Raw genomic sequence first — 27069 nt, 5'->3', positions numbered from 1 at the left:
TTCATCCCAATGTATTTGCCCTGATATATAAGACTTCCAGGACATTGGAGAAATTCATCTCTCCTTTTACGGGTAAGTGTCAAAGTTAACTTGCTTCATGGAATTAAATGTGTTTTCAGTTCAATAGGGATATACCTTATTAAAGGTGTTTGAAAAGATTTATAAGGATAGTGGTTGGAAAGTTTTGAAAAGGATCACATTTATGCAATACACCTGCTGGAAGCTTATAAATTTATTTTGAGAGTTAAGGGAAAGTTGGAACAGTAACTCTTGTTTGTTAAATTAAATTTTACTGAAGCTGGTTATTATTATTTTTTTTTCCCCAAGATAGGATTTAAACCCTGCACTGTAAGTACATGCTGTAATTTGAATAGAGTTTGAAGATAAGTCTGTTTTCTATTTGGGGAGATTCTAAAGTATTAAAATCGTCGGTAACATGACTGTGATGGTGATCTGATTTTTTTTTTTCTGCATAAGATTAAATCTAATGGTCAAATATTTACAACGAATTAAGGCTGGTTACTTTAAAAGTCTTGTTTCAAGAATCAGATGGCTTTTATCATTAAATTGCATTTTAAAAATTACTGAAACACTGTATGTAACACAGGCATAAATTAGTGGTGAGATTCAAGAGCAGTTTTCTGATACTTTTTTCTTTTCAGCAAGGGTTCAGTACCCGAAAACAACTATGGAGAGGAAAATACTTCCCATTTACTTTTTGTTGCTGCTTTCTGTTTTCTTGATTCAGCAAGTTTCTTCTCAAGGTAACTTAACCATCAAAAATACTTTTATTTAACAACTATTGCTAATCATTCAGTTCTGACTTTTATGACAACAAAAGAAATAGATTTCTAAAAACATATTTGTTTGAGTTTAATACATAATAAAACCTTAAAATTATGTATAGAATATATAGCATATTTATAAGCATTTTGTATTATGAAGTTTTTCAAGAAGTTTTGAGCTTTTCAATGGAATAATTTTTGTACTAATTATTCCTATAGTTCTCCCAAAGGTTTAAAAAAATATAGACACTTACACAATAAAACTATGCTGAAATGATAAAATATCATCAGATTAACTGAAATGAACAATATGTATATAGCATATAATTTTTTCCTACATGTTTACAAAGAAATTTAATCTTTTACATCAAATAAATTATGGCATCATGTCGATATATTACAATGAACATTTACAATGTTTCAAATGACATTTTATTAATCTTGAAAATGCGCCTTCTTTCTTATAAGGACTGTTCATCCAGATATAAATTTACACAGGTATGAATGTCATTTTATATTATAATATTGAACCATTCACAGCCATCCAAAAACAGAGTTAGTCCTGGATGAACAGTTCTTGTTATTCATTTTTAGAGAATTTTAAGGTACATTCAGTGTAATCACCTTAACAGAAGTCTGTAGCATCACAAGATAAATTACTTAACAATAACACCAAGCTTTGGATTTTTGTTTCCTTTTCATTTTTTTTTTTGGTTCAAGTTATTGTTTTTTTTTTAAATTAATTTTTATTGGAGTATGGTTGCTTTACAATGTCCTTTTCTTTTTTCTTTTTCTCTGATAAGCAAAATCTGAGAGAAGAAAAATCAAGGTGCATGACTGTTATGGCATTGTTTACATTTCCAGTAAAATAATTAAATAAGCCTGAGCATGTGAGATAGCTGCCTGCCATGGACATAGTTTCAGAATCACTTAGATAAGGTGGAAAAATGCATGAAAGAAAATATAAATATTTAATCAGGAATGACGAATACCAGGGTGTATCCAAACCCTCTGCTCTCTCAGAATAATATTACAAGGTTCATAACACTGGGTGCATTTCCTAAGCTACCTCTCCTCTGTGATACAATTGGCTGTTCACTAGAACAGTTTTACTCTCCTTTAAATAAATGAAATTAAAATTAGTTGTTAAAATCAACATCAATAAAAGTAGGACAGCCATTAAATCTATGGAAATAAATTTTCCTGTAAAGATGATTGACTTCCTATTTCAGAAATCTGCTAGTTATAAAAGAATAACCTTTTGATGTTGTCTTGTCTGCTTTTCTTGCGTTCTCAGCCTCTTCCCATTCTTTTTTCTTTATATATATGTATTTATATACATATACTATATATGATATGCATTTTTGTATGTATTGTGCACATGTGTATGTAAAAAGTTCTGAAAATTGTCCTAATGTTTACTGTTTTATTTGCATATTAAGACTTTAACTTTCCTGGACTCATTATTTTGAGTAATTTTTCAGTGTGCTTCTGCGTCCCTCTATGGATTTAGGACATTGCACCTGCCAGTTTCTATTCCAGAGATGGATTCAGTTGTTACATTTCTGAGGTTATCTTTCAGGGAGGTTTTCAAGGTGTTTTCTAAATGACTTAAAAAATTTTGTTTTTGTTTTGTTTTACCCAAAATAACTCTGTTCATGACCTTTATTCAAGTCCAGATGCTTTTCAAGAGTCACCTATTTGGTACTCTGTTTAGTGGTGGTCGTAAGCATCTGACTTCCCCAACACTTATAGCGCCCAGTTATCCCCACCCATGAGAGGAGCAGGGGCCTAGGAAAGTTTGTGCTGGCATGACTAGCTTGCTGTAAACGTATGATCAGAAATGAGAGGCAATGTGATCAGGACAAGTTTGGGTATCAGAATCAGATATATCAGAGTTCAAATTCTAGGTGGGCTGTTTACTTAGGATGACGGTATAATTTACTATGCAAATCAAGACACTTCTAAGAGTGAAAGAGGTCACTATGAATGATTTTTAAAAATTTATTTATTTTATTTTTGGCTGCGTTGGGTCTTTGTTGCTGTGCCCAGGCTTTCTCTAGTTGTGTCGAGTGGGGGCTACTCTTGGTTGCAGTGCGCGGGCTTCTCATTGCGGTGGCTTCTCTTGTTGCAGAGCACGGGCTCTAGGTGCGCAGGCTTCAGTAGTTGTGGCTCGCAGGCTCTAGAGTGCAGGCTCAGTAGTTGTGGTGCACGGGCTTAGTTGCTCCGAGGCATGTGGAATCTTCCCAGACCAGGGCTCAAACCCATGTCCCCTGCATTGGCAGGAGGATTCTTAACCACTGCGCCACCAGGGAAGTCCACTATGAATGATTAATAGGTGTTAATTGACCTGTAATACATATATACTGGAGTTATTAAGTAGCTGGGTGCCCTTGAGCAAGTTATTAAAATTTCCGTGTTTCAGCTTTCTTACCTCTAAAAAAGAGACTACTAATACTCTCCTGGCAACGTTTCATAAGCATTAGAGATAATGTATGACTCAGTGCCCAGCACAGAGATGCTCAGTAAATGGCAACTAGTCATCATCCTAGTAGCAGTATCAGTAGAGCTGTAGCTGCCAGCCCTCCTCCAGGAATACCATCCTCCTTTGTGCAAAGCCATTACTCAGCCTGATTTTCAAAAGTGCATTTATCTTCTCAGTCTAGTAATGAATAAAATGGCATGATCAAGGTCACCTAGGAGACCAGGCAAAAGTCACCTGGACCCATTGCTAACCATCATTCCCAACCTTTCCAATTGATAAAATTCTGCCTCATCAAGCAGCTTTGTCCTCCTCCCTAGATTTCTTCCTTTTTACAAAGTGGCTTGGCCCTGTTTACACTAGTATTGTATAATTTTAGATTTATCAAGCTGTGCAGGGAGATGTGGGGAAAGGTATTCTAGAGATGCCACCTGCAACTGTGATTATAACTGTCAACACTACATGGAGTGCTGCCCTGACTTCAAGAAAGTCTGCGCTGTAGGTAAGTCCTGAGAGCTGGTGTCTCGTCTGTCAAGCACATGTCCAGTGAGAGTCTCCTTGCACCCCCTGCAATGCTGTTGTCACACTATTTCACGTCTCTGTGCTGAAGTGCCTTTCCCTTCCCTTGTGTAAATGCTGCAGTGTGCTGTGCCTGAGGGTGGTGTCAAAGCTTGTGATCACTGGGGGAGGTTAAGGGGAGCCTGGAAGTCTGTCACTTGCACAAGGTTACTGACTAGTGCCAAGTATCATGTCTTGTTTTAAATAGAGATAATACTATGACTCAGGAATCATTAAGTAAATAGTAATGAGTAATTCTTTGCTATTAACCAGAGAGGTAATTGCTTAGGGATGGAGCCCTTGAATAGCTTCATCAAAAAATTCATGGACGTAAAATAATCTTGCTGTTTAACTTTTTGTTATTAATATGTTTCTAAATTACCTGAAAAAGGCACTTTAAAAGTTTTTAATAATGAGTGTATAATGATGAATTTCAGTTACATCCCAAAGGGTATGAATTTTAAATTATGATACTTCATTTAAACATACTTTGAACCACTTTCTTGTTAATGTGCAAATATTTCATATTTAATTTATGAAAGTTATAATTAAAAGTGGCTCAAAGTTATATTTGCTTCAGAATTTGCATGTGAAGTTGATAAATATATTGTTGTACAATTTGTTTGTTGAGTAAGGAAATTATTTCAAATAGGCCTGGGTAAATCATCATGGCTTTAACCAAGGCTTTTTTGGAAGTGAGCAGGCTTCTTATATAGTCCATATCATGGGATTAGGCTGAAATCTTTCAACTCTACACCATACCCAGTTTGTCATCACAAAGATTTCTGTATTATAAATGATTTTTGAGCCTAAAGAGTGACTATTTATATTAAGCCAGCTCTTTAGAATATATTGTTGTAGAATATGCATGCTCAATTGACAAAAATCTACTTAAAAAGTAGCAGTATCAAAAGGAGAGAATGGTGGGAATTCATATGAAGTGTACTTACCTCTTTAGGCATTTCCCAATTTTCCACTGTCCATACATGAAATGACTCAAGACAGCATTGGGCTGTCTCTTGGAGCCTTGAAGGGCAAGAAAATTTTCCTTAGTCACCATATTTCTTTCTTGACCAGGGCTGTCTCCACTTGGGAAACCACCTATCTTCCAAATTCCAAATAAAAGACTTAGCTATGCACTTTTGGAACTCTAGTCAGCTATAGGGTGGGAAATGGCTATCAGTACATGGGCATGACTGATTGTGTAACCAATAATCCATAATGTTTTGTTTTGCTCTGGGTAGAGTTTTCCTGTAAAGGCCGCTGCTTCGAGTCCTTTTCAAGAGGGAGGGCGTGTGACTGTGACTCAGAATGTAAGAAGTACGGCAAGTGTTGTTCCGATTATGACAGTTTTTGTGAAAAAGGTAAGCATCTCAGTACCAATCATTGCCTCTCAGTACAGCCAGATCTGTGCACCTGTCTTAGCTTCACTGATAATGTCTTAACATGCGGTACAACTCAGGTCGTGATTTTACTAACATATACGCTATTTCATATTAATTTTGTTTCACCAAGATGAATTAAAGAAGGAATGCTTCTTCTAAAGCACTCCCTGGCTCAGCCAGGCTCCAGGAGTGCAAGTGATTGCAGGTTGAGTAATGGAGAGGATAGGGGCTGGGTATACATGATTTTCTCCTCCAGGTGTGGTTCAATTTCAGGTTAAATCAACAGTAAGCAGCTCATTTGATGATTTCTTGTCTAATCCTATGGTGATGACCCCACAAAGTCAACTGTCCTTTGAGCTATCTGTGCTTTTGCTCTCAATGTTTTTGAGTGTATATTTGGGGACAGAATCAACACGTCCAGCTTCTTTGAACTAGTAAATTTGAGTCAGTTTAAAGCACTAAGTTGATAGGCAAACCAAGAAGCTAACTGTCCATTGTATTCCCCTTCTGATCTCTACAGTCCTCTCAGTAGTCTCTATCTAAATGCCTGTGTGTGAAGGAGTCAATAAAAATAGGTAGTTCCATTTTAAAATCCTCTTCTCCGGTTTTGGTCCTGAAGGAGTACTCTTGAGGCCATAATAAAACCCTCCAGATTTAGCAAAAAAAAAAAAAAAAAAGGACTTTAAACAATGTACTTAAATAATGAATTCCTTTCTTTTACCAAATGTTTGTTCTTAAATCCTACTCTGTTAAAACAAGAATATTTATGGGGGTAAAAGTGAAAATAAGCATTGCTTGCATAATCTTATTTTATTTAAACAAGGCTGCACCTTCTGCTTCTTTCAAACAGTGGAGAAATAGGGTGGAAAACTATTAATCAGCATAGTTAAGGAATATTTCTTAACTCTTCAATGTTTTCATTGGAGAGCATTCCAAAAATAATGGAGACAACCCCCTGTAATCAAAATCGCAGAGTTCAGAGTTCCTACAGCTTTCAGAAGGACACATGAGATGAGTGTTCCATATTTACTCATCACTCTGATAGTTGTTTTGGCTGTGAGACAAAAAAACTAAGAATTTATTTTGGGCAGAGGATGGATAGGGAGGGAAGATGGTTAGAGAATGACAAAGCATTGAGAGAACATGTTAATAAAGACAATAGTTTATGCTACCAAGTGGTGGGTCAGATTACTTGAGGTTTTTGTAAAACTCAAGGATAAAAAATTGATGAAGGTAGTGCATCATTTACCGAATTCACAGAGATAGTCAGGGTCCAACTGAAAATGAAGGCATCAACTAGATCTTCAGTACTTCATTTTTATTTATTTTCTTTTAAATTTTATTTTACATATTTTTTTATACAGCAGGTTCTTATTAGTCATCAATTTTATACATATTAGTGTATATATGTCAATCCCAAACTCTCAATTCATCACACCCCCCCCCCCGCAGCTTTCCCCCCTTCGTGTCCATACGTTTGTTCTCTACATCTGTGTCTCAATTTCTGCCCTGAAAACCAGTTTATTTGTCCCATTTTTCTAGATTCCACATATATGTGTTAATATACGATATTTGTTTTTCTCTTTCTGACTTACTTCACTCTGTATGACAGTCGCTAGATCCATCCATGTCTCTACAAATGACCCAATTTTGATCCTTTTTATGGCTGAGAAATATTCCATTGTATATATGTATCACAAATTCTTTATCCATTCGTCTGTCAATGGGCATTTAGGTTGCTTTCATGACCTGGCTATTGTAAAAGGTGCTGCAAAGAACATTGGGGTGCATGTGTCTTTTTGAATTATGGTTTTCTCTGGGTGTATGCCCAGTAGTGGGATTGCTGGATCATATGGTAATTCTATTTTTAGTTTTTTATGGAACCTCCATACTGTTCTTCATAGTGGCTGTATCAAATTACATTCCCACCAACAGTGCAAGAGGGTTCCGTTTTCTCCACACCCTCTCCAGCATTTGTTGTTTGTAGATTTTCTGATGATGCCCATTCTAACTAGTGTGAGGTGATACCTCAATGTAGTTTTGATGTGCATTTCTCTAATAATTAGTGATGTTGAGCAGCTTTTCATGTGCTTCTTGGCCATCTGTATGTCTTCTTTGGAGAAATATCTATTTAGGTCTTCAGCCCATTTTTGGATTGGGTTGTTTGTTTTTTTAATATTGAGCTGCAGGAGCTGTTTATATATTTTGGAGATTAATCCTTTGTCCATTGATTCGTTTGCAAATATTTTCTCCCATTCTGAGGGTTGTCTTTTCGTCTTGTTTATGGTTTCCTTTGCTGTGCAAAAGCTTTGAAGTTTCATTAGGTCCCATGTGTTTATTTTTGTTTTTATTTCCATTACTCTAGGAGGTGGATCAAAAAAGATCTTGCTGTGATTCATGTCAAAGAGTGCCCTTCCTATGTTTTCCTCTAAGAGTTTTATACCGTCCGGTCTTACATTTAGGTCTCGAATCCATTTTGAGTTTATTTTTGTGTATGGTGTTAGGGAGTGTTCTAATTTCATTCCTTTACATGTAGCTGTCCAGTTTTCCCAGCACCACATATTGAAGAGACTGTCTTTTCTCCATTGTATATCCTTGCCTGCTTTGTCATAGATTAGTTGACCATAGGTGCATGGGTTTACCTCTGGGCTTTCTATCTTGTTCCATTCATCTATGTTTCTGTTTTTGTGCCAGTACCATACTGTCTTGATTACTGTAGCTCTGTAGTATAGTCTGAAGTCAGGGAGTCTGATTCCTCCAGCTCCATTTTTTTTCCCTCAAGACTGCTTTGGCTATTCGGGGACTTTTGTGTCTCCATACAAATTTTAAGATTTTTTGTTCTAGTTCCGTAAAAAATGCCATTGGTAATTTGATAGGGATTGCATTGAATCAGTAGATTGCTTTGGGTAGTATAGACATTTTCACAATATTGATTCTTCCAATCCAAGAATATGGTATACCTCTCCATCTGCTGGTATCATCTTTAATTTCTTACATGTGTCTTATAGTTTTCTGCATACAGGAAACTGTCTCCCTAGGTAGGTTTATTCCTAGGTATTTTATTCTTTTTGTTGCAATGGTAAATGGGAGTGTTTCCTTAATTTCTCTTTCACATTTTTCATTGTTAATGTATAGGAAAGCAAGAGATTTCTGTGCATTAATTTTGTATCCTGCAACTTTACCAAATTCATTGATTAGCTCTAGTAGTAGTTTTCTGGTGGCATTTTTAGAGTTCTCTATGTATAGTATCATGTCATCTGCAAAAAGTGACAGTTTTACTTCTTCTTTTCCAATTTGTATTCCTTTTATTTCTTTTTCTTCTCTGATTGACGTGGCTAGGACTTCCAAACCTATGTTGAATAATAGTGGTGAGAGTGGATATCCTTGTCACGTTCCTGATCTCAGAGGAAATTCTTTTAGTTTATCACCATTGAGAATGATGTTTGCTGTAGGTTTGTCGTACATGGCCTTTATTATGTTGAGGTAGGTTCGCTCTATGCCCACTTTCTGGAGAGTTTTTATCATAAATCGGTGTTGAATTTTGTCAAAAGCTTTTTCTGCATCTATTGAGATAATCATATGGTTTTTATTCTTCAATTTGTTAATATGGTGTATCGCATTGATTGATTTGCGTATATTGAGGAATCCTTGCATCCCTGGGATAAATCCCACTTGATCATGGTGTATGATCCTTTTAATGTGTTGCTGGATTCTCTTTGCTAGAATTTTGTTGAGGATTTTTGCATCTATATTCATGAGTGATATTGATCTGTAATTTTCTTCTTTTGTAGTATCTTTTTCTGGTTTTGGTATCAGGGTGATGGTGGCCTCATAGAATGAGTTTGGGAGTGTTCCTTCCTCTGCAATTTTTTGGAAGAGTTTGAGAAGGTTGGGTGTTAGCTCTTCTCTAAATGTTTGATAGAATTCCCCTGTGAAGCCATCTGGTCCTGGACTTTTGTTTCTTGGAAGAATTTTAATCACTGTTTCAAGAATTTTAATCACTGTTTGTGATTGGGCTGTTCATATTTTCTATTTCTTCCTGGTTCAGTCTTGGAAGGTTATGGCTTTCTAAGAATTTGTCCATTTCTTCCAGGTTGTCCATTTTATTGGCATAGAGTTGCTTGTAGTAGTCTCTTAGGATGCTTTGTATTTCTGCGGTGTCTGTTGTAACTTCTCCTTTTTCCTTGCTTATTTTATTGATTTGGGTCCTCTCCCTCTTTTTCTTGATGAGTCTGGTTAATGGTTTATCAATTTTGTTTATCTTTTCAAAGAACCAGCTTTTAGTTTTTTTATCTTTGTTATTTTTTTCTTTGTTTCTATTTCATTTATTTCTGCTCTGATCTTTATGATTTCTTTCCTTCTACTAACTTTGGCTTTTGTTTGTTCTTCTTTCTCTAGTTCCTTTAGGTGTAAGGTTAGATTGTTTATTTGAGATTTTTCTTGTTTCTCAAGGTAGGCTTGTATAGCTATAAACTTCCCTCTTAGAACTGCTTTTGCTGCATCCCATAGGTTTTGGATCATCGTGTTTTCATTGTCATTTGTCTCTAGGTATTTTTTGATATCCTTTTTGATTTCTTCAGTGATCTCTTGGTTGTTTAGTAACACATTGTGTAGCCTCCATGTGTTCGTGTTTTTTACGTTTTTTCCCCTGTAATTGATTTCTAATCTCATAGCGTTGTGGTCAGAAAAGATGCTTGATATGATGTCAATTTTCTTAAATTTACTGAGGCTTGATTTGTGACCCAAGATGTGATCTATCCTGGAGAATGTTCCATGCACACTTGAGAAGAACGTGTAATCTGCTGTTTTTGGATGGAATGTCCTATAAACATCAATTATATCTATCTGGTCTATTGTGTCATTTAAAGCGTCTCTTTCCTTATTCATTTTCATTTTGGATGATCTGTCCATTGGTGTAAGTGAGGTGTTAACATCCCCCACTGTTATTGTGTTACTGTTGATTTCCTCTTTCATAGCTGTTAGCAGTTGCCTTATGTATTGAGGTGCTCTTATATTGGGTGCATATATATTTATAATTGTTTTATCTTCTTCTTGGATTGATCCCTTGATCATTATGTAGTGTCCTTCCTTGTCTCTTGTAGCATTTTTTTATTTTAAAGTCTATTTTATCTGATATGAGTATAGCTACTCCAGCTTTCTTTTGATTTCCATTTGCATGGAATATCTTTTTCTATCCCCTCACACTCAGTCTGTATGTGTCCCTAGGTCTGAAATGGGTCTCTTGTAGACAGCATATATATGGGTCTTGTTTTTGTATCCATTCAGCAAGCCTGTGTCTTTTGGTTGGAGCATTTAATCCATTCACGTTTAAGGTAATTATCGATATGTGTGCTCTTATGACCGTTTTCTTAATTGTTTTGGGTTTGTTTTTGTAGGTCCCTTCTTCTGTTGTGTTTCCCACTTAGAAAAGTTCCTTTAGCATTTGTTGTAGAGCTGGTTTGGTGGCGGTGAATTCTCTTAGCTTTTGTGTGTCTGTAAAGCTTTTGAGTGTCTGTAAAGCTTTTGATTTCTCCATCAAATCTGAATGTGATCCTTGCTGGCTAGAGTAATCTTGCTTGTAGGTTTTTCCCTTTCATCACTTGAAGTATATCATGCCACTCCCTTCTGGCTTGTACAGTTTCTGCTGAGAAATCAGCTGTTAACCTTATGGGAGTTCCCTTGTATGTTATTTGTTGTTTTTCCCTCGCTGCTTTCAATACTTTTTCTTTGTCTTTAATTTTTGCCAGTTTGATTATTATGTGTTTCGGTGTGTTTCTCCTCTATGGGACTCTGTGCTTCCTGGACTTGGGTGGCTATTTCCTTTCCCATGTTAGGGAAGTTTTCGACTATAATCTCTTCACATATTTTCTCCAGTCCTTTCTCTCTCTCTTCTCCTTCTGGGACCCCTATAATGCGAATGCTGTTGCATTTAATGTTGTCCCAGAGGTCTCTTAGGCTGTCTTCATTTCTTTTCATTCTTTTTTCTTTATTCTGTTCCGCAGCAGTGAATTCCACCATTCTGGCTTCCAGGTCACTTTTCCATTCTTCTGCGTCAGTTATTCTGCTATTGATTTCTTCTGGTGTAGTTTTCATTTCAGTTATTGTATTGTTTATCTCTGTTTGTTTGCTCTTTAATTCTTCTAGGTCTTTGTTAAACATTTCTTGCATGTTCTCGATCTTTGCCTCCATTCTTTTTCCGAGGTCCTGGATCATCTTCACTATCATTATTCTGAATTCTTTTTCTGGAAGTTTGCCTATGTCCACTTCATTTAGTTTTTCTGGGGTTTTATCTTTTTCCTTCATCTGGTACATAGCCCTCTGACTTTTCATCTGGTCTATCCTTCTGTGAATGTGGTTTTTGTTCCACAGGCTGCAGGATTGTAGTTCTTCTTAGTATTTCATTAAAAAAAAGTAGCAATCAAACTATCTTGCATCTCACCCCTTAGTCTTTTTTTTTTTTAAAAATTAATTAATTTATTTTTGGCTGTGTTGGGTCTTCTTTGCTGCATGTGGGCTTTCTCCAGTTGTGGTGAGCAGGGGCTGCTCTTTGTGTCAGTGAGTGGGCTTCTCATTGCAGTGGCTTCTCTTGTTGCAGAGCACAGGCTCTAGGTGTGTGGGTTTCAGCAGTTGTGGAACGTGGGCTCAGTAGTCGTGTCACATGGGCTTAGTTGCTCCACAGCATGTGGGTTCTTCCCGGACCAGGGCTCCATCCCATGTCCCCTGCATTGGCAGGCGGATTCTTTACCACTGTGCCACCAGGGAACACGTACTTAAGATTGCTATAGATACCAGTTGTAGGCATCTATATATCTCAAAGTCATAACACTTCAAGAATTGAAGCAGTCAAGTGCCTCTGAATATGGGTGAGAAAACAATCCAAGAAGTTAAATAGTTTGCTCAAGATCACTAGTTAGAATGTGATAAAACTGTTTCTTGAGTTGAGGTACCTGGTGTTTTTGTGGGGTGGGAGGAGAAAGAGGGAAAGGTATGGTGGTCAGTTCATGCAGATTGCAAAAACAGAGTTCTGAGGAGAAGTTTGGTAAGAGCAGGAGGATTTATCACCACTGTCCTCTACCCAGAGTGCTTCCCCCTACCCCGTTCTCTGCTTTCTTATCTTTCAGAAGTCCTTCTTTTCTTCTGGTTCCTAATGGTCAAAACATGTTCCATGTAGGTTAAAAAGATACACATCAAACCACTAAGCTGTTTATCTTGGAGAAGGGCAATACATTTTGAGGAAAGCATAATGTGAATGTGTGAAATTCTTCCATGAGTTAATATTTATGTAGAACTTTTGTAATTAACAAAAAGAAAAAAAAAGAAACGTAAATTGGTATCATTTGATTTAAATGAATATGAAAACAGGAAAATGTAATTTTTATATTTATCTTCTCGAGAGCACAAACATCTGTCAACCACATGCAGTGATTATTTTGATATCACAGGAGGCTGGCACAAAGTATAGAGCTCATATTTTTTAGGCAGGCAAATACCTTCAGAAATCATCTAGAAGAAACACCTCTGTTTGCAGGCAAGAGGGGTTCAGGAGGGTTTGCCCATTTGCCCAAGGTCATGATAGACCCTTGTAGGTCTAGAACTAGAAGTCTTCTGACTCCTGAGCCTTTGCTCCCCATCATAATTTACAATTTGAGAACAAATTTTTTTTTTGTAGCAATGCATCTTCAGATAGCTTGGAGTAGTTGGTGTTGGGCCAAGAGCCTGCCTATACAGGTTTTCACCAGCATTTACTCTTGAAGCCAGATGCATCAGTGCCTTTCAGTTAGAGTTGCTGATGAATATGAACAAGAAGTTAACTGACCCATCTTGCTTGGTCTCAGTGCACAGTCCTGCATCACCACCACCTTCAAAGTCTGCACCTCCACCTCCAGGAACAACTCAGACCATCAAATCAACAACCAAACGTTCACCCAAATCATCAAGCAAGAAGACTAAGAAAGTTATAGAATCAGAGGAAATAACAGAAGGTAGGAAGATGACAGATGTAAAAAAAGGAGGTTTCTGAGATGAAATAACCTGTAGGTGGACTTTTATAAGACTCCTCATAGTACAGGGTGATCTTCTGAGTCATTAAAGGCTCATCACACTGCCTGTTTTAGGGCAGAGTTTAAGCCAAAGTATAAATGCTCAGTTATTTATTTTCCTTATTTACCAAACTCAGTATGGGACTAGGTTAAAATAATCAGAAGAAACAAGTCTTACTGTTTAAAAAGAAACAAAAAAAAAAGCCATGATTTTGTTTGCAGAACAATTTGATTCTGTAAGATATGGGGAAGTTGAGAGAAAGTTATATAGTTATACCGCTAGTTATCTGTGACAAGCTCAGGTGCCTTGCTTTTAACTGACATTTACAAGAGCTGTTGCTCATAGTACTGATAAAACAAAAGCAGAACACAGACATTTGTAGATCAATAAATAGCATTTTTTGTTGTATTTGAACTGGCAGTTCTTTTTTGCTTTAAATCACAGTTGGTGTGATCAACTTTTTATTTATAGAACATTCTGTTTCTGAAAATCAAGTCTTCCTCCTCCTCTTCCTCAACTTTTCGGAAAATCAAGTTTTCCAAAAATTCAGCTGCTAATAGAGTTAAAGAAGAAACCCAAAGGTTTGAGCATTGATAAAGATCAGTGACTATATCAATGCCATGTTAACAATAATGACCTAAAAGTAAGGCGTGTGGGTAGAATGATTTGAGGACATTTCAATATTTGGGGGGGTATGTAACTTCATAAAAATTACTTTAGAAGATACCAGTGAAAATTTCCTATAGGAAATTAGTGCCAAGCAGCTAGGAAACCACTCTATAAAGCAAAGGAAGAAGATACTATAGAAGCAACTGTAGAACCACAGGATGGCACCAGAGATGACTATTAAGTTTTCTATTTCAAGTCCTGTCTACCTGATATCATCGCTTTCTTCTCTTTCCTCTATCTTGTCTTTTCATTTCTCCTTCCCCAGATTTATTTTATTTAACTTTTATATACTTCCTTAAGTGTTTTAAAATGCTAATCCATTAAATTCTCATACCTTTCTGAGAAAGGCAATATTATTATCCACATTTTACAGATCCTCTTTATTATTTTCCTAATAAATTATCTGTCATATCTGGCTAATTTTTCTGTAGTAGAGAAACTACAGAATTTGCTATTACCTCCTAAAAAGAGATTCCCTTTGTTCTGCTTTTTTATTTCCTGGATTTCTAAAGTACATTCTCATTCTCCAGGAAATACTGGATTTTGGATACTGGAGTTTTGAAGAACTCATTTCCTGGGTGGTTATTTCCCTGAAGCCTTCTTTCCAGCTGAATAGCCAGATATTTAATCTTTGAGTTATCCAGAGAGTCTTGCACACAATAGAAGTGTTTGCTAAACGGAGCTCATCTCAGTGATGTGCCTCTTGGGCTCTGTATGTCACCTATGGGGTAGCTGCTAGGGGAAATCCTGTTAAACAGGGTCCTTTTGCTGCCATGGCATCCTAATCTCCTCTCTGTATCCCGAGACTGCTGAGTTTACCCAGGTAGAGGAAAGAAAGCAGTTAAAAGCCATGTGCACAGAAACAGGCCTAAGCAGGAACCATGGGGGTGACTGGAACAGATTCCTTGGATGTAGTTATAGAGGCCTCTGAGGGAATTGGTGCAGTGAGTCTAAAAGATGTTGGAACTAGGTTTCCAGTAGGAAGGAAGTGGCACCAAGCAATAAGGAATAAGAAGAGTTGAGAAAGTGACAGGCAAAGAACACTGACATAAAGAGTAGAATTAGTGTTATTGATCATATTGATCATTTCAAAGCTGCCACTTGCTTCCATATATTCTATTGAGTTTTACTTGTGTTTTTCACCCCTTATCCCATTCATTCCCTAAAATAGCCCAATAAGATAGGTTGAGCATTTATCATTTTACAGTAAATTAACAGACATGTTAGAAATTAGCAATTTGCCTAGAGACAACACAGCTAGTCAGTGATAAGGATGGCATCTTTATGTCAGTATTAAAGAAAAAAAACTATACAAAAATAAAAGACGTATATTTTTTTCACTAGCAAAAGAAAACAAGAAGAAAAGAACGCCTAAAACGAAACCTACCCCAGAACCACCAGTAATAGATGAAGCTGGAAGTGGACCGGACAATGGTGATTTCAAGCTCACCCCAACTCCTAACATTCCCACCACTCAACGTAATAAATTTACCACAACTCCCAAGACTACAATAGTAAAACCAATACTTTCTAAACCCAGTATTCCACCTAATTCTGACACAACTAAAGAGACGCCTTTGACAGCCAATAAGGAGACAACAGATGAAACTAAAGAGACTTCTACAACAAATAAACAGACTTCAACTACTGCAAAAGAGAAGACTACTTCAGCTAAAGAGACACAAAATGCAGAGAAAACATCTACTAAAGACTTTGCACCCACATCTGAAGTTCCTGCTACATCTACACTCAAAGCTGAAACTATAAGCAAATCCCCTGCTCTCACCTCTCCCAAAGAGCCAGATCCCACCACCAAGGAATCTACACCTACCACCACCAAGGAGCCAGCTCCCACCACCAAGGAATCTACACCCACCACCACCAAGGAGCCAGCTCCCACCACCAAGGCATCTACACCCACCACCACCAAGAAGCCCGCTCCCACCACCAAGGCATCTACACCCACCACCACCAAGGAACCAGCTCCCACCACCAAGGAATCTACACCCACCACCACCAAAGAGCCAGCTCCCACCACCCCCAGGGAGCCAGCTCCCACCACCAAGGAATCTACACCCATCACCACGAAAGAGCCAGCTCCCACCACCACCAAGGAGCAAGCTCCCACCACCCCCAAAGAGCTAGCTCCCACCACCAAGGAATCTACACCCATCACCACCAAAGAGCCAGCTCCCACCACCACCAAGGTGCCTGCTCCCACCACCACCAAGGAGCAAGCTCCCACCACCAAGGAATCTACACCCATCAACACCAAAGAGCCAGCTCCCACCACCACCAAGGAGCAAGCTCTCACCACCAAGGAATCTACACCCATCACCACCAAAGAGCCAGCTCCCACCACCACCAAGGTGCCTGCTCCCACCACCCCCAAGGAATCTACTCCAAGTTCTCCTAATACACCTGCTCCAACCACCTCAAAGGCCTCTCCTTCAACTATCACCATGGAGCCTCCCACTACTCCTAAGGGCCCTGTTGAATCAATTCCTGAGTTTCCTGTAGAACCCACACCAAAGACTCTTGAAAACAGTCCCAAGGAGCCTGCTGTACCTACAACCAAGGCTCCTAAAGTGACCAAACCTGAAATGACTACAACAGCTAAAGACAAGGCCACAGAACAAGACACAACTGATACCATGGCATCATCCAAAATTACTCTTAAAGCAACAACTCTTGCACCCAAAGTAATGACAGCAACAAAAAAGACAACTGAAGAGACTACAAGCAAACCTGAACCAACAACAGCTATACCAAAAGGTACAGCTACTAACGCTCAAGTGACAACTCCTAAACCCCAAAAACCAACCAAAGCACCCAAAAAGCTCACTTGTACCAAAAAGACAAAAACACCTAAAGTGAGAAAACCGAAGACTACACCAACTCCCCCAAAGATGACATCAGCAATGCCTAAATCAAACCCTACCTCTTTAGCAGAAGCCAAGCTCCAAACCACCACCAGCCCTAACCAAACTCCCAACTCAGAAATAATCGAAGTAAATCCAAAGAATGAAGATGCAGATGCTACTGAAGGAGAAAAACCTCAGATGATGATTCCTAGGCCCCCTGTGTTAACTCCTATAGTTATTCCAGGCACTGATTTCATAGGGAGAGGACCCAGTCAAGGCATTGGCATCAACCCCGTGTTTTCAGGTAATATGAATCAGTTACTTTCACGTTTAAAATTGACAATGTTAACTTAAATCTTTCTGAACCAGGATGCCCTGATTTAGTATTATTCTATTGATATATATTATTTAGAACCCTGAACTTGTGAAGTTTTACATCTTCTCTACAGGTAAGCAGAGGGGTAATCACAGTAAGTTTATTTTGTTATTTGGAAAATCAAGTAATAACCTAGGATTGCAAAAATCTGCAATATTGTTTTCCAAACCAATTCCACAGGGCAATCAGAATTGAGAAACAGAATTTCACGTTGAGATCGAATATCCAATACTTGTCTAATTTAGAAGATCAGGTACCCTTACCCACCATTCCAGTTCATAATTTATTTTTATATAACACTTTTGAATAATATCACCTTTAAGTAAAACAACTATGAAATATATCACTTTTTCACCTCTGAAATACATGTACCTCAAATTATACTCTTCAAGAGCTTAGGAAAGGGTGAACAGAGGAAATAGAACCCAGTGGGTTCTATTTTGAAAAGAACGGAACACTTTTCTCATTTTTATATTGGCTTAATTTGTGTTAATTTGTTTTAGATGAGACTAATTTATGCAACGGTAAGCCGGTAGATGGACTGACTACTTTGCGCAATGGGACATTAGTTGCATTTCGAGGTGAGTTTTGCACACATTTCTTTTTCTGCCCCTTGTTTTTTTCTTGGTGCTTATGAGAGCAAGAGTCATGGGAGAGTACAAGTTTGGGCTGAGCTTCCTGGAGGGAAACCTGATTGATGAACTTACCTCACACAGTATTATAAGGACCTGAGGGTAAATACCAAAATATTGGATTAACAAAACTGGACATAGTAAAGTAACAAACAAAATAAAGTTATTTAATTATAACTCCTTAATGCTAACAGGTAAAGAAAATGAGAGATAAGTCATTTTCTGTAAATCACAAAGCCAGAAGGCTCTTCCTAGAGAAGCTGGGAAACTAAAATATTTTAAGTTATGCTAAATTTCAGACTTGAGAAATATCTACTCTCAGAAATGTTCAAATACTACCTTCTGTATTAGTACTAAAAATTCTGACTAAACATCATAGAATGCTTGTTAACACATTCAATCTGCTTCTTTATGATAAACTGTTTTTAAAATATTTCATTTTGATTTCTTCTGGGATTCAGTTTGTAGGCTGATCATCACTTTCAATTTTAGGTCATTATTTCTGGATGCTAAATGCATTCAGTCCACCATCTCCACCTCGTAGAATTACTGAAGTTTGGGGCATTCCCTCCCCCATTGATACTGTTTTTACTAGATGCAACTGTGAAGGAAAAACTTTCTTCTTTAAGGTAAGAAAAATATCTTTGTGAGAGAAATCAGCAAATAGTTATTCTTTATTATGACAATTTAACCTCCACTTCAGAAGGGTCTCCATATTTTAATAAACTATCATTAAAATTTAATAAATAGTTAACACTCAATTTGGTAACATTGTCAACTTATTCAAATACTTAACTAAGTTAAAACTTTCTCCCTATACTTAAATCTAAGAATGAGTTCCTAACCTTTTTTTTCCTTTTTAACCTTTTAAAAAAGCTGTTCACATCATTTCCTCTTTTTAATTACCAGGATTCTCAGTACTGGCGTTTCACCAATGATATAAAAGATGCAGGGTATCCCAAACTAATTTCCAAAGGATTTGGAGGACTAAATGGAAAAATAGTGGCAGCTCTCACAATAGCTAAATACAAGAACAGACCTGAATCTGTGTATTTTTTCAAGAGAGGTATGTGTTACATAATTGACAAAATTAAAAAAACTTTTAAGGAGTGATCTGCCAGGAAAATTTTATTCAATATTTCCATTTATTATAGGGTTTACTGTCAAAAGATATCTTTAATGGCTAGAATCAAGTATTTTCAATTAAAAAATAAACAGGGCAGTAAGAAGTATTTAGCTCTCTCAACATGCAAATCACAACTTCATGAGTTTTCAGGACATTGATATAAAGAATGTCATTTATTTTCAAAGTTAAATATATAACTATGCAATTTGTTGGCTTTATTCACAAGTACTTCGAGATTTAGTAATTATTTTTATAATACCTTGACTAATAACCATTATTAATGTCTGGACATACTTTATGAAAAACATTGTTTCCTCTACCTTGTAAAAGCTCTTTTCCATCTCTTTGGGGAATTAAAATTAATTTTCATATTGTACGTGATTTTCTAATTCATCATAGGTGGCAGCATTCAGCAGTATACTTATAAACAGGAACCCACCCAAAAGTGTACTAGAAGAAAGCTTGCTATAAGTTATCCAGTGTATGGAGAAACGACACAGATTAGGACACGTCGATTTGAACGTGCTATAGAGCCTTCTCAAACACACACCATCAGAATTCACTATTCACCCATCAGAGTCACTTATCAAGACAAAGGTAATATTTTTTACTGTGTTAAAAATTCTTACACATGAAGTAGATGTAATAGTTTCTTACAGAGTATGGCTTATTAAATATAAATACTGACCATATAACCCTAATACTTAGTATTATTCTAATAATAATAAATTGATGCAAAACATCAATTTGCTTCAATGAATGACCAAAGATCAATACTTTTTTCTTTGTGGCTAAGAAAGGCAATTTATTCAGGCTTGTTAATTATAATACCATTAACCAAGAACATTAAATCCAAATCTGTAATCCTTAAAACAGTCCTAAAAGGCAGATATTTGTACCATATCAGAGATAGCAAAAGCTGAGGCATTGAAGTTAACTCACCCAAGGTAACAGAGCTACTGAGTGACCAAACTGGGATTAAAACCCAGGTCTGTTTGACTCGAACAGCTGCTTTTTCCAATACAGTACATTGCCTTTCAATCTGATACCTTTAAAGTGTCATCTGCAGGTTTCCTCCATAATGAAGTTAAAGTGAGTACACTGTGGAGAGGACTTCCAAATGTGGTTACTTCAGCTATATCACTGCCCAACATCAGAAAACCTGATGGCTACGATTACTATGCCTTTTCTAAAGGTAAGTTATTAAGTAAAATCTTAATAGCTTTCTGAAGATGGTATCTAATCTCTGAAACATGAATAAATTCAAAGCAAAAACAAGTGTTCAATGGTGACTGAAGGTGAGAAATTAAATTACATCACTTATTCTAATCATTCTGAAGAGAAAGTTTAGATTTTTGCTTTACTTTCAATTAAATTGAATGGATTGCAATTCATTTCTGCCCTATCATTCATGAGATTAAAGCCTATTACGAAGAAACATCCAATTAATTGAGTAAAACCACTACTGAAAACAATATTTTACTTCTATTATCTGTGGCATTTAACAGAGGTCTTGTTTGCCACGAAGCTGTACTGATTTACATCATTACACAGTCTGTAAGATCAGAAAGAAGTTGCTGAGAAACTAATTTTATTAACAAAATTATATTACCTGGGATATTCTTCCTTGAAAAATCCATAAAAATATAAGTTCTTCTGGCTATATAAATGTCATCAGAATGTATTTTTTTAAAGAATAAACCCCCCCCCAAAAAGAATAAAACCCAAATGAATTATTTTTTAAACTAACTCGGTTTTCTCAAATTCTTACTTTGAAAAAGCAGAGTTAAACCTAATTTTATTGAAAGATGGTGAAAGATCAGTCAAGGCAATTGTTTTTCTCTTTGTCAGAAAGTTCAAATTAATGAATACATTTCTGATATTAAAATGATAAATACTGTCTTTGAGTATAATAATAAATATAAACTATTTTTAAGTTCAAGTGTTTTGTTTCTTTTTAATTGAAAAAGTGACTTCTCTTCTGTTTAGATCAATACTATAACATCGATGTGCCAACTAGAACAGCAAGAGGCATTACTACTCGTTCTGGACAGACCTTATCTAATGTCTGGTACAACTGTCCTTAGACTGATGGGCAAAGGAAGAATCGACTAACTAAAATGAAGAAAAGAATGATAAATTTTGACACTGAAACACATTTTATTAATAAAGAATGTTGATATAAGCATACCAATTTAAATACAAAAATGTTTTTCAACTCGACAATCATTACACTAAAACAGATTTGACTAGCTTATTCACAGTTATTATAGTTTATAGAACACTTAATTAATATTTCCTCTATTTATTCCTCCTCTCCCTCCCATTGCATGGCTCATACCTATAAGAGAGAAAAAGAATTAAACTGAATGCATCTTTTAAAAAGTTAGCTCAAAACTAGAGTATTCACTTACCCTAGTTCATTAAAAAAATTTTCAAGATCAAGTGTGCAGGCATGTAGACAAAAAGCTGTTAGATATGTCACATCTTCAATGGAACTTACAACAATCAGATTAATGTTTTATTACATGAATGCAATCTCTAACAGTTACATTGGAAAACAGAGATATTGAAATTTTACATTTCTTTTACTAGCTAAACAAGTCACAAAGCTTTATTCTGCTGTATAAAAAGTATAACAACAATAGGCACAGATGTAACAAGTAGTTACATCTACATAGCACTATAACAGTTTAGCTTTTCCAGATTATACCATGAATTTAAGGAAGAAATGAATAAAAATAAAATGTAAGCACATATTCATGATATACCTATGGTATACAAACTTGTCTGCAAGATGTTTACAGATTAGTAAACATCATATGCTCAATGTATACTTATTTAATCAACCCTTGGAACGTTTTAAAAAAACTAGATACACATTGGAGGCTTAAGGATTAGAAAACTCATTCCATTTATTACTATCCCACATCCTATCACGTGATCAATATGTTAGAAATTTACCTCTCTGTCTGTTAAACTGACGACCACGGACACCTTGTCTCAATGTTGTCTGAAGTCTTACTCGTCTGAAAGGCTTTGGCTGACTACTGCTGGTATCTAAGAAAAGCATTAATATACAAGAAAGCAAGTTAATAAACAAAAAAGCAGTTATAGTGACAAAAACTAATTACTAAATGAATGCATGGATAAAATGCAGAGGTGCCCATTGCTTTCAATATTTAAATGTTGTTTTTTTAACAAGTGACATTTAACAAACAGAAAAGGTAAAAAGTTAAGAAAAAAGTTCTTTTTGACTTTTTTCATTCATTCACTCTACTAATTTAATAATAAATATGTACTTGGTGCCTATCCATTTATCAGACACTGTGCTAGGGGTTGGGGAATACAATGGGAAACAAAATACCACATCCCTCAGGAAACTGTAACAGTCCATTACAATATAACATGAGTCATATCTGACTCTTCTCTTTTCCAGATGTCCCCAATCCAATCATTAGAAAATCTTGCAAGCTCTAATTTATTTTTATTTATTTATTTATTTTGCGGTACGCGGGCCTCTCACTGTTGTGGCCTCTCCCGTTGCGCAGCACAGGCTCCGGATGCGCAGTCTCAGCGGCCATGGCTCACGGGCCTAGCCACTCCGCGGCATATGGGATCTTCCCGGACCGGGGCACGAACCCATGTCCCCTGCATCGGCAAGCAGATTCTCAACCACTGCGCCACCAGGGAAGCCCGCAAGCTCTAATTTAAATATATATCCCAAATCTGACTACTTCTCACGACCTTGACTCTACCATCCTGTCTAAAACATCATTTTTGCCTTGAATTATTGCAATATCCTCCAAACTTTCTCTTTGTTTGTCCATTACTCACTTTCAGTCTCTTCTCTACACAGCAGCAAAACTGATACTGTTAAGTCTTTAAAGCAGATCATGTTACCACTCTGTTTGAAGTCCTCCAAAAACCTGCTACATCCATGAAAGCCAAAGAAATTCCAATGGTCTCTTAGATCTTTCCTCCCCCACCCTGTTACCTCCTGCTAGTCTCTCTCTGTCCTTACTGTGCTCCAGCCACAAAGGCCTCCCTGCTGACCCTGAACACATCACACCGCTGCCTTATGGACTTTGCATCTACTATTTCTCTCATCCTGGAACATCTTCCCCTGAATAGCTGCACAGCTTTGCTCCCTTACCTCTTTCAGGTCTTTCCTTAAATACCATTTTCTTAGTAATGTTTTTGTGAAATTGCCTGGCACTCGGTGGGCACTTAAGTATTTGGGGACCAAATGGATAATTGCTTAGATGGGGAGGTTTAGTATTTTATGTTGTCAAATAAATTTAAGAACACCCTAATTTCATATTATACTGTAAAAGGGAACAAGAACCATATTTTCTTATGCAAGCTCTGATAAGATATAGCTAGTACCAATTCTCCTGCTGAGGAAAGACAATTCTCATGGGACATCAGGATATAACTGGAGGCACAGAACTTCAGTTATTGTATTGTATTATTAATAATATTACTGTTTTACTAGTAACTATGACAGCTACAATTTTTTGGGGCTTTCTTACTGTGTGTAAAGCATTGAGATATAATTTACATACATTATTTTAAATCTTGACTGCAAGATGAGCTATGAATGCCCATATTTCACAATGAAATGAGCAGAGATTCAAAGTTACTAGCTGTTAAAAGGCAGATACAGGATCTGAACCTGGGGATGTTGGCTATAGGTTGATGTGTCACAGAAAAGCGGCTAAAAGGGAGAATATATCTTGAGATAGGAAAGTTCCATGATTGAAAAAAGTAGTAACTGAGCAGGTCTTCTATAAAACCTGAAGGTTCTACGACAGAGTTTGAGGATTACTGCTATAAACCATTTAAAATGAAAACAATCAGACAGGATGACTGAGTATGTATTTCTTCAATAATAAAAGTAATTCCCTACCTAAAAACTTTGAGGTAGATAAGCTAGTGTAGTATACTGTTTAAGAGTGGAGTCTCTGGAGTCGAACTTCTTGAGTTTGCATCCTGGCTTGCCCATTATTTACTCACTATGTGACTTGGAAGGAATTTTTTAACCTTTTGTGACTCAGTTTCCATTACTATGAAATGGGTATGCGTGCTTACCACGTTGGGTTGGTGTGAGAATTAAGCGAGTAAATATAGGTAAAGGGCTTAGAATACTGTCTGATATACAGTAAGTGCTCAATGAATGTTAATTAATTTTTAAAAGGTCCTGCAGAATTAATTTTTATTGCAAGAAAGATACATAAAATAGCCCTTTTCAAAGTTAACTTCAAAAACATGAAAAATCAAACTTTAAAACTATTTATATCAGTAAATTTCAATTTTTTTTTTTTTTTTTTGAAGCAACAGGCCTCCCAACCCTCAACCCTCCATACCAAATCTCATGTAGAACCTAATATGCAGAAGAAATAAAAAAGGAGCTGCTCTGGTTTAAACACAGGCAGGAGGCCTGGAGTACTACTCCTTAGCTTCTCTCCTAATAACCCACCCCTCACAACCCCTAAAGCACCTCTAATGTAACCAATTTCCATTAATATAAGCCAAGTTCCTTTTAATAAAATAAAATTTCTCTTTTAAATGAAGCATTTTAAAAGTCAAGGAAAAAAGAATTATCAATTGTAACTAACAGAGCAGGATCTTTTGCAAACAAGTTTGATGTATAAAAGCTGTACTGTAGTCAAGAGCAGGAACTTACCTACAGAAGAACTGGAAGGAGGGTCCTGGCTGGTGGAAGGAAGATCTGACTCATCAGATGCCTGAACAGGCTCTTCTTCCTGCTGGCTATCAATTTCGAGGCCTGCTTCTGAACTAATACTAAGAAAGGAAAACAAAAATTGATTAGAAAATACAAAACTGATCCTAGAATGTATCCTAAATTTTTCCCAAACTTTATTTTTCGATAGTCTACCATTTAAATAACCCAGAGCTCCCCTCCAACTCAAAACTGCAGTCTCTGATATTGGTAACCATACATTTTTTTTAAAAGGCAGGGGAAAAGAGAGCTCAAGCTCCGTTTTCCTCACTCCTTTTCTCACTAGGACATGTTTCAATTTTAATTTTTGCTTTTTCCTCTCTTTTGCTGTTGTTGTTTTTTCTTTTTGACAAAAGATGTTCACATTCTTGATATTCACAACAGATATATTATCCAGATTTTGATACATCACAAAACAACTTTCTAGGAAAGCAGAGTACTAAAATAATTCACAACGGTTACAACTATTAGTAATATACCACTATTTCACCATGGGCTCTAGCCCAGATGAGACAGGCTAGGGTAGGTGAATTCCTGGCTCAAAGCTATAACTCCATTTTTCTCTCTCTCGCTCCCATTCAAGAAAGTACATCAAAAAGCAAGTGAGGGAGATAAGAGTACAAGAATAACTTGAATCTGTTCCAGTTTTTATCGTCTGCAAACTTTAGTACACTTATTAATAACAATGTACCTGAAAGATACCTCTCATGACTCTGCTAAAGTTGAGAAGAACTGGTGAAGTGCAGCCTACGCAAGTTATTTTAATGTTCAGAGTCTGAGCTTTCTCATTTGTAAAACGGAGATAATACTTTGCAGAGACACTGTGTGGTTTAGAAATGACATATATAAAGGGACCTGCATACATGGTATGGAATTAAAGGCAGCTAGTATTTTCAGCAGGATCTGTAACTTTCCCCAAATTAAGCAGCACTGTGTTAGAGGCATAATAATAGACCTGCCTTTTTTCTTATATACTAGAGTTGGCCTGTAATTACACTAAGAAAATGTTGCTAAATAAAACAAAACCTCTGAGCTCTACCTAGGAAATCTGGGTTCTACTTATAGCTATGCTTCTGACTATGAAGCAGTCCAACTTTTTTTATTTTATGAAGAATCAGGTTCCACCTTGAAAGTTAAACTTCTCCAAAACCACTGTCCAATGGTTCTTTCCATTAAATTACTCCACCTCCTTTGGTTTAAAAAAGCCCAGATGATTTGTTATGAAATACTTCTTTTGTTAAACTTTGTTTATAACTGATGTGCTAAAAACAGTCAGGTCTTGAAGATTTCTGATTTTTAACAAGTTAGTGTTTCAGACCAAGTTCTAAATGCACGTAAATAAAAAATAGGTGAGGTTTGCTTGAGAGCCCACTACTAAATGGAAAATTGAGTCATTTCCTAATATTTCCTAATTTTCACAGAAAGCCTTCTTTCTTGGGGAAAAGTTCAAGCAGCGATATTAATGGAAGGGTGATTCTAAAGAATACTTTGTTCTAGAATGCACCATGCAATTTTCAAGGAGAGAACCTTTTAAAAAATTATTTGTCTTCTGTAATAACAATGTCTTAAGTCTTAAAATATGATATTTTGTGCAAATATTAGTTTTCCAAAATATATGGCTTGGTTTACTTTTGTAACAGGATGCTATTGAAAACACCGCTCAAGAGACTGTTGCTTCCTGGCTTAAAAAAAAAAATGTAAAAGTCTGACAAGTTTAAGCAAGCAAAAATTACACGGTAAACATTTACCCTTCAGATTCTGCCTCCACAAATACTTCATCTCCATCATCACCTGTTGCTGTTTCATTTGTTGTGGATAAAGTGCCAGTGGATGTTGTCACCATTGGAACAGACTGAGAAGCATGCTCTGAAGCATCAGAGGTGGTACTCTCAGTAAATACAGTCACTTGAAAAAATGAAAGACCAGAAAAGCAATGAAAACTTTAACAACTTTGTGGTTTCTCTAATTTTTAGCTAGAAGATATATCACAGGTTTCCATTTTACCATTATAACACATAATCTATTGATCTGCCTTTGATACCTACCCGGGGCTGCTACTTGCAGAGGAGTAGTGGGAACACTTCGGCCACCTGACTCCTCTTCGTGAGCTAGGAAGAGGGGTGTTTCATACATTCCCAAACCTAAAGACAATTCTGAATATTAATGATTGAAAGAACAAAATATTGTCAATATCCCAGACATCTAAAAGAAAAAAATTAATCAGTGGAGACACACAAATTTGTTGGAGCCCACAATTAGCCCATCAAGCAAAAATCAACCCCTCAAAAATGTAAATACAATTTAAATGTTTCCTTTAAGCTCCCTAACACTAATTTAAGTAACCCTAAATAAAAAACAGCTAAAATGCTCTTATAAGTTTTGTACAAGCTAACTTTACTGAGTGCC

The 27069-nt window shown here is 36.5% G+C and overlaps 2 protein-coding genes across 7 annotated transcripts in view; one reads left to right on the top strand and one right to left on the bottom strand.

Annotated features, from left to right (window-relative positions):
• PRG4 (proteoglycan 4) lies at window positions 1-21302 on the top strand. 4 transcript variants are annotated; one of them, XM_033437994.2, is made up of 12 exons: window positions 1-72; window positions 663-764; window positions 3647-3769; window positions 5070-5189; window positions 13046-13192; window positions 15264-17087; window positions 17663-17740; window positions 18284-18420; window positions 18701-18857; window positions 19317-19514; window positions 19987-20112; window positions 20907-21302. In XM_033437994.2, the coding sequence occupies exons 2-12, from the start codon at window positions 689-691 to the stop codon at window positions 21002-21004; spliced, it is 3084 nt and encodes a 1027-aa protein (XP_033293885.1). In that variant the 5' UTR covers window positions 1-72; window positions 663-688; the 3' UTR covers window positions 21005-21302. The 4 variants fall into 4 exon arrangements, with proteins under 4 accessions (XP_033293885.1, XP_049556246.1, XP_033293889.1 ...); XM_049700289.1 differs by lacking the exon at window positions 3647-3769; XM_033437998.2 differs by lacking the exon at window positions 13046-13192.
• Window positions 21058-27069, bottom strand: part of TPR (translocated promoter region, nuclear basket protein) — a 65416-nt gene continuing 59404 nt past the window's right edge. For 2 of the 3 annotated variants that reach the window (XM_033437992.2, XM_033437990.2), the window contains 5 exons: window positions 26709-26816; window positions 26412-26568; window positions 24607-24725; window positions 21882-21977; window positions 21058-21258 (listed from right to left, as the gene is read on the bottom strand). In XM_033437992.2, the coding sequence (XP_033293883.1) occupies window positions 21203-21258; window positions 21882-21977; window positions 24607-24725; window positions 26412-26568; window positions 26709-26816 (536 nt within the window). In that variant the 3' untranslated portion in view covers window positions 21058-21202. The remainder of the gene's footprint in view (window positions 21259-21881; window positions 21978-24606; window positions 24726-26411; window positions 26569-26708; window positions 26817-27069) is intronic. The other variant, XM_033437991.2, reaches the window with a different exon arrangement.

Source organism: Orcinus orca, chromosome 1 (genome assembly GCF_937001465.1).
Source record: "Orcinus orca chromosome 1, mOrcOrc1.1, whole genome shotgun sequence".
NCBI lineage: Eukaryota > Metazoa > Chordata > Mammalia > Artiodactyla > Delphinidae > Orcinus > Orcinus orca.
This window is presented reverse-complemented; position numbering and strand designations above follow the sequence as displayed.